General features: G+C 44.4%; 1 protein-coding gene across 1 annotated transcript in view; it reads right to left on the bottom strand.

Annotated features, from left to right (window-relative positions):
• Nup210l (nucleoporin 210 like) overlaps positions 1–8,477 on the bottom strand; it is a 109,083-nt gene that overhangs the window by 72,456 nt on the left and 28,150 nt on the right. The window contains exons 11-14 of the mRNA XM_005367309.3: positions 7,361–7,501; positions 6,642–6,779; positions 5,998–6,153; positions 340–538 (exon numbers count right to left, since the gene is read on the bottom strand). Of these exons, the coding sequence (XP_005367366.1) occupies positions 340–538; positions 5,998–6,153; positions 6,642–6,779; positions 7,361–7,501 (634 nt within the window). The remainder of the gene's footprint in view (positions 1–339; positions 539–5,997; positions 6,154–6,641; positions 6,780–7,360; positions 7,502–8,477) is intronic.

The following is an 8,477-nucleotide window of genomic DNA, read 5'->3' as shown; positions in this document are numbered from 1 at the left end:
AGGGTACAGGTGTTACAGAGAAGGTGTAGGGTACAGGTGTTACAGAGAAGGTGTAGGGTACAGGTGTTAAAGAGAAGATGCAGGGTAGAGGTGCTACAGAGAAGCACACGTCTTTCATGCCAGTACTCTGGAGGCTTAGATGGGAAGGTTATTAATTCAAGGTCAGCCTAGGCCACATAGCAGGGTCATGAATGTGTGTGTGTTTGTGTGCGCACGTGTGTGTGTGTTAAAGAGAAAAAGAGAGAGAGGAAGGGAGGGAATTGTATAAATTAACCTACAGAGGTGATTGGTCTCTTAATTCAAGGATGAAGGAGAAAAGTAGAAAGATCTTAGCCTTGCCTTCTTTGTAAAGAGTGAAGACTCCTTGCTTATCCGAGTTGAGATCCAGGGGTAGGTGAGAGCAGTCGGTGAATGCGATGCTCTCTTTGGTTTCTGTATTGACATGATACATTGCAATGGGGACCTCAATAATCTCACCAATTTCTACATCAGCTTGAAATGGTAACAGTTCCATTTTGTTCAGCTTCATGACATATATCTTGAGGAAAAGCAAAGTCTTAGAAGAGATATGTAAATGCATGCATAATCACGTGCTACATGCATATGCACATGTAATATATACATAAACACGCAATTTAGGTGTGGTTGCACAAAACTGATTCTAGCCCTTAGAAGCTGAGACCAGACGATAGAGTCAAGTGTAGGCTGGGTCATGTAGTGAGACCCTGTCTCAACAGCCATGTGTATATGCTCTCTCTACATTGTTACTTACATAGTTCATAGTTTACTTTAGGTCCCCTGTTGTTCCTTTTTTTTTTTTTTTTGGTGGCGATGCTAGGCTTTGAACCTAAATCCTTGTTCATAAGAGGAAAGCCCACTATGCCAAGCTAGGTCTCCAGTTAGTTAAAAACATATGATTATTTATATTATAGGTAAAATATATAATTACATAAATGATATATGTAATTAACATATAATTTTGTTATATTAGATACAAATTATATAATAACTTGGGTTAGATAACACAAAGTTATTCTTTAACATATATTATTTTGGGTTCTTTTTGAGACAGGGTTTTTCTGTGTAGCCCTAGCTGTCCTAGAATTCACTATGTAGACCAGACTGGCCTTGAACTCAGAGACTGCCTGCCTCTGCCTACCAAGTGCTGGGATTAAAGGCGTGCGCCACCATGACCAACTTCAGTTGGTATATATTTTAATATAAAACATATACACATGCTTTAGGGTTTCTATTGCTGTGATGAACTCCATGGCCAAAAGTGACTTGAGGAGAAAAGTGCATCATACACAGAAGTTAGGGCGGGAACCTGGAAAAGGGAGCTGAAGCAGAGGCCATGAAGAAAAACAGGTTACTGACTTGCTCTTGTGGCTTCTCAGCTTGCTTTCTTACAGTGTCTAGGACCACCAGCACAGGTGCTATGAGCCCAAATGCTATAACTACAATGGGCTGAGCTGTCCCACATCAACCATTAATTAAGAAAATGTCCCATTGGCTTCCACAAAGACCCATATGGTCAGGGCAGTTTCTTTCTTTTTTTTTTTTTAAAGATTTATTTATTTATTATGTATACAACATTCTGCCTCGATGAATGCCCACCCGCACACCAGAGGAGGGCGCCAGACCTCATTACAGATGGTTGTGAGCCACCACGTGGTTGCTGGGAATTGAACTCAGGACCTCTAGAAGAGCAGCCAGTGCTCTTAACCTCTGAGCCATCTCTCCAGCCCCCTCAGAGCAGTTTCTTAACTGTGGTTCCCTCTTCTAAATGACTCTAAGCCTATATCAAGCTGCCAAAAATCTAACCAGGACAAGAGAGAATCAGCCATTCATATACATGGGTTATGCATCTACAGGTTATGCATCTACAGACTCAACTGACTAGAAATAATTGGGAAAAACAACACATCTGTACTGAAAATGTACACTTTTTTCTTTGTTTGGCTTGAGATAGGTTTTATGTCACCCAGGCTGGCCTTGAGTTAACTCTGTGGCCGAGATGGCTTGGATTTTACAGTCTCTGTCCCTGAGTTCTGGGGAATCACAGGGTACACTGCACTTAGATGCCCTTCTTCTCTTGTCGCGATTCCCTGCACAGTGACAGACAGCTGGACACAGTGGCCCTTAAGAGGTGGATGCAAGGGCTGGAGAGATGGCTCAGAGGTTAAGAGCACTGACTGCTCTTCCAGAGGTCCTGAGTTCAATTCCCAGCAACCACATGATGGCTCATAACCATCTGTAATGAGATCTGGTGCCCTCTTCTGGCCTGCAAGCAAACATCCAGACAGAATGCTGTATACATAATAAATAAATAAATATTAAAAAAAAAGAGGTGGATGAATTTGAAGCCACCCTGGGCCACAGATAGAGGCCCTGTCAAAAAACAAAACAAAACAAAAAACAAAAAAAAACATAGTCAAGAACAAAACACAGTGCAGCCTAACAACACATTGACATGGAATCAGAGATAGCGGTAAGTGAGAATCCCACGCAATGCCTCCTTTTCCTGTGTTCCCTAGGTACGCTCCTGTCAGAACTAGAAACCGCCACACCATCTCTGTAGCTTCATATCTTTAACTTCCCTTATCCAACTGCTCATCAAATCTTTAATCCTACAGTCCTAGCATTTGGGCTGAGACAGGAGAATGGCCAAGAGTTAGAGGCCAGACTGAGCTACATAACTGAGTTTGAGGCAAACTTTGGTTATAGAATAAGACCCTGTCTCAACCAATCCTTCTCCCCATGTAAGATCTGTTGTGGAATGTTATTGTAACTATTTAAGATGTGTTGTATTTGTTTATGTTGTGTAATATTTGTTTAACTATCTAAAGATGTGTTTAATTATGTAAAGCAGTGTTGCTTTTTTACCTTGTCTGCCTAAGGCACCTGCTTGGTGCATGGCCAATAGCGAGGGAGGAGGTGTAGGCAGGACTTCTGGGCAAGGAGTGGGAGAAGGAATCTAGGCTTGAGAGACAGAGGGAGACAAGGGAGAGATGAAGATACAGGGATACGCCAGGGCCCAGCCAGCCCTGAAAGAAGCAGGACAGCAGGACACACAGAATAAAAGAAAGGGAAAAAGCCCTGAGGCAAACGCAGATGAATAGAAACTATTAAATTAAGTTAGAAGAGCTAGTGGGACAAGCATAAGCTAAGGCTGAGCATTCATAATTAATAAGTCTCCGTGTCGCTATTGGGAGCTGGTTGGTGGCCCAAAGAAATTTCCAACTACGAGATCCTCTCAATCGCTCCACTTTTTGTTGTTGTTTTAAGACAGGGTCTTGCCTGGTGGTGGCGCACACCTTTAATCCCAGCACTCGAAAGGCAGAGGCAGGCAGATCTCTGTGAGTTCGAGGCCAGCCTGGTCTACAGAGGGAGTTCCAGGATATCAATGGCTACACAGAGAAACCCTGTTTCGAAAAAACCAAAAAGAAAGAAGCATCTGGAATATGTGAATGAACAGGAGTCCTGTTGGTCACTAACTAACTAGTCACACCTCACTAACTAGTCACACCCACAAGGATTTTTCTATCTACTAGGAGTAGTTTTTTTTTTTTGCTTTTGGAGACAGGGTTTCTTAGTAGCTATGAAGTCAGTTCTGGAACTCACTTTGTGAACCAGGCTGGCCTCGAACTCACAGAGATCTGCCTGCCTCTACCTCCCGGGTGCTGTGCTATCAATGCCCAGCAAAGAGTAGTTTTTAAAATTATTAATTAATTTTATTGATTGATGTTTTTTGAGACGGGATCTCTCTGTTATCTGGCTGTGGCTGTCCTAGAACTCACTACAAAGAACAGGCTGGCCTCAAACCGAGTTCTGGGATCAAAACTGTACACTACCACTGGGTGGTGGCACACACCTTTAATCCCAGCTCTTGGGAGGCAGAGGCAAGCGGGTCTCAGAGTGTTCAAGACCAGCCTGATCTACAGAGCAAATTCTACACAAAGAAACGTTATCTCAAAAAACAAACCAAAAAAGAAAAAAAAAAGAAAGGAAAAGAAAAAGAAGAAAAGAGAAAATAAAAACCAAAGAAATCTTCCTACCTAGATTTAGTTCTTTGAGGCAGGAAGTACTGTCATGTTTTGGTGGGGGGGCTATGGTACTCAGTACTTATTAGTACCTAGAGGCACTCAGTAAATGATCATGACGTGATGACACAAAGTCAGATCACAGCCGGGCGGTGGTGGCGCATGCCTTTAATCCCAGCACTCGGGAGACAGAGGCAGGCAGATCTCCATGAGTTCGAAAGCCAGGTCTACAAGAGCTAGTTCCGAGACAGCTAGGACTGTTATACAGAGAAACCCTGTCTCAAAAACCAAACAATGTCAGGTCACACAAGGAAAAGCATCATATGCCATACACTGAAGGAAATAGAAAAATAGTCATACAATTAGTCTAAGAAAAAAGCCTTGTTTTTTGTTTAAGACAGGGTCTCAGGGCTGGAGAGATGGCTCAGAGGTTAAGAACACTGACTGCTCTTCCAGGGGTTCTGAGTTCAAGTCCCAGCAACCACATGGTGGCTCACAACCATCTATGAGATCTGGTTCCCTCTTCTGGCCTGCAGGTGTACATGCAGGCAGAACACTATATATAATAAATAAAATCTTTAAAAAATGACCACATTCCTAATCCTTCTGCCTTTAACTCGAAATTGGGGTGATGACAGGTGTGTACTCCCAGACCTGGCAAGTATTTTCAGTCTTTTACAGGTAGTTTAACTCGCCAAAATATGAGGCTAGTAATAAGGCTAGCATGGAAGCCACTAATGACTGTACAGGGCCAGCGGGGGCTCAGCAGATAGACACACCCGCGACAGCGACACACAACTCAGGTCTTGTCTGTCTTGGCTGTCAACTTGATTCACTGGGGAAGAGGGAACCTCAGTTGAAGACTGGCCTCTGAGTTGTCCATGGGCATGTCTGTGGAGCATTTCCTTGGCTGTTGACGGATGTGGAGGAGAGCAGCACTCCACAAAGCTGTCACCGACTTCCACGCGCACTGCTGTGGCAAATGCACCGCGACATGCATATGTACACACAATAATGAATATTAAGAGATTACATGTATCAAAGTGAATTTTTTTAATGGTTAGGACTGGGAACGTGGGCTCAATCGTAAAGAACTTTTTTTACAAAGTGGGGACCTGAGCTTGGACCCCCAAACTTCCCAGAGAAGCCAGGCACAGTGCTGGGGAGAGAAAGCAGTGCTTTGCACAGGGTAGGTCGTGTTCTCTGCCACTGGGTTACATCCCCACCCCATTTTACAACTGAGGAAGCAAACACAGACATCAAACATATGGCTCTCTTGTTGTTGTTGTTTTGTTTTTTGAAACAGGGTTTCTCTGTGTAACAGTCCTGGCTGTCCTGGAACTAGCTCTGTAGACCAGGTTGGCCTCGAACTCACAGAGATCTGCCTGTCTCTGCCCCCGAAGTGCTGGGATTAAAGGCATGTGCACCAATTCCTGGTGTATATGGATTTTTCTTTGTTTGCTTGCTTGTTTTGTTTTTCAAGACAGACTTTCTCTGTGTAGCCCTGGCTGTCCTGGAACTTGCTCTGTAGACAAGGCTGGCCTTGAACTAACAGAGATTCATCTCCTTCTGAGCGCTGCAGGGATAGTCAGGGCTACATAGAAAACCCTGTCTCAAAAAAGAAAAAAAGAAAAGAAAAAAACCCAAACAAACAATTTAGAAACCATGGGGCTGGAGAAATTGCTTAGCAGTTAAGAGTTCTTGCTGTTCTTGCAGAGGCTGGAGGTTCAATTCCCGGAATCCACATGGCAATTCACAGCTGCCTGCATCTCCAGCTCCATGGGATCCAATGCCCTCCTATGACTTCCATGATACTAGGCACAAAAGTGGTGCACAGATACACAGATATACATGGAGGCAAAACACTCATACGTGTAATTTATTTACAAATAAATAAATAAATAAATTTAGACAGCGGTGTCCCAAAGATACTCAGTTTTCAAGAGACACTTACCTTAATTTCTCCATATCGAAAAGGATTTTGTACATCTCGTGCCAAAATGGTACTGTTCCCTCTCACTTGACCTGCGGTGACCACTCCTTTGGTGGTGACCATGGCCACTGTTTCATTAGAAGAGGTCCAGGTGAAGTTGCCACTACCTCCCTCCACCTGTGAAAAACCACAACCCATGTTGAACTCTCTGGGAGGAAAGGGGATCTAAGTGACATTGAAGAACTGGTGAAGTCAAGTTTAGAAACTAATAAAATGATGTACTCAACGATCTTTGCACCTGTCAAGCGACCATGAGGGTAAGTAGCTCTCCTGCCACACAAGGTCACAGGTGCATCAGGGATTAGGACAAAGCACCGTAAAACTCACAAGGACATGACAGATGGCCACACAGAGAGCATGGCAGTTCTTAGGGTTGGTGGGGAGGTAAAAGTCAACAATGAATCTCTGCAGGCAGAGTGGAGTCTGGGTCTGATCCCCACACTGCATTGCCAGGTTGTGCATCCCACATGGTGCAGTCAGGACAGCCTGAGGTTACATGGGGGTTCAAGGCCCGTCTGAACCACGCATCACAACTTTTTCAACAAAGCAACCTACTAGGGAAACATTTATTTCTGTGTGAATTCCACTATTAGAGGGTGTCATACCTGAACTTTGTGACGATTTGCTATGCCCAGAGGATAATGGGGAAACGCCAGAAAGCTGGGGGTAAGCTGGATGGGAAAATAGATCTTCACTTCTTGCTGGTGACGGATTTCATACTTTTTAGGCTGAGCACTGTTGCTCTGCAGGAACAAGAAAAAAAATGTCAAAATAGATCTCCTGAGACACTTTCTCGTTTCATTTTGCTTTGTGACAGGGTTTCCCTGTGTAATATCTCAGACTGTCCTGGAACTCGCTTTGTAGATCAGGCTGGCCTCAAACTCACAGAGATCTGCCTGCCTCTGCCTCTCAAGTGCTGGGATTAAAGGCGTGCGCCACCAACCTCTGCCCAGCTTGGAAAAGTTTCTTTTTCTTTCTTTTTTTATTTATTTATTATGTATACAACATTCTGTCTGTATGTCTGCAGGCCAGAAGAGGGCACCAGACCTCTTTATAAATGGTTGTGAGCCACCATGTGGTTGCTGGGAATTGAACTCATGACCTTTGGAAGAGTAGGCAATGCTCTTAACCACTGAGCCATCTCTCCAGCCCCGGAAAAGTTTCTTAAAGGAACTGTGTGCTCTCTGCACTGGAAGGACAGTCTGTAGAGGCACGCAGTACTGTGTGGCATGACAGAGGAAGATGGCATGTCACAGCTGCTTTAAATCGCAGCAGCCCGCCCTGCCAGGGCTCCTAGGGATTGGCCGGCTGTTGAGACACCTACCTCCTGAATGCTGGAAGTCAGGGTCGCATTTATCATCGCAACCCCATCTTTCAGGGCTTTCAACACATGGTAAGATCCATTGGATGTACTTAGTTGCTCTTCAAAATATTCTTTCAGAAACTGGAACATGATCTTGAGATTCTGAAACCAGTCCAATGGCAAAACAAATCTGAAGATGTATTTTTCCCTCAAATACAATTTCCCTAAAACCATTTTAATGCCAAGCCACATAAGACTGTAGCTATGCACCCAAGGGATGAAGACGTAAGAACAGGGGGTGGGTATGTGCTGGGGAGATGGCTCAGTCATTAAGAGCAGTTGTTGCTCTTGTAGAAGGCCCAATTCAGTTCTCAGCATCCACAAGGCAACTCACAATCACCCATATAGGTCTAGCTCCGGGTTCCAACACAACTGGTCTCTGGGCACCTGCACGCACATGTACACACCCACAAACACATAATTAAAATTAAATAAACAGAAGCTGGGCCGTGGTTGCACACACCTTTAGTCCTAGAGACAGAAGCAGGAGGGTCTCTGAGTTTGAAGCCACCTCCATCCAGTCTACAGAGCAAGTTCCAGGACAGGCAAGGCTACACAGAGAAGCCCTGTCTCAAAACAAAACAAAACAAAACAAAACAAAACAAAACACCCAACCCAAAAAGTAAATAAATAAACAGGAGCTGGAGAGATGGCTCAGTCCTGCTTTTCCAGAAGATCCCAGGTTCAGTTTCCAGTACTGACATGGCTCACAACCATGGAACTCTAGTTCCAGAGGATCCTGTGCCCTCTTCTGGCCTCTGTTCAGTATCAGGAATACATATATGCAGAAAACCACTGTACACACCAAGTTTTTTCTCTGTGAAACAGCCACAGCTGTCCTGGAACTCACTCTGTGGACCAGGCTGGCCTCAAACTCACAGAGATCCGCCTGCCTCTGCCTCCTGAGTCCTGGAATTAAAGGTGTGCGCCACCACTGCACTAAGCTATAATTAATTGATTAAAAAAATAAGTACAAAACTTTTGCTTTGCCGGGCGATGGTGGCGCACGCCTTTAATCCCAGCACTCGGGAGGCAGAGGCAGGTGGATCTCTGTGAGTTCGAGACCAGCCTGGTCTAC

This window comes from Microtus ochrogaster, unplaced genomic scaffold, assembly GCF_000317375.1.
Source record: "Microtus ochrogaster isolate Prairie Vole_2 unplaced genomic scaffold, MicOch1.0 UNK16, whole genome shotgun sequence".
NCBI classification, from domain to species: Eukaryota; Metazoa; Chordata; class Mammalia; order Rodentia; family Cricetidae; genus Microtus; species Microtus ochrogaster.
Note: the sequence above shows the minus strand (reverse complement) of the source record. Positions and strands in the feature narration are given on the sequence as shown.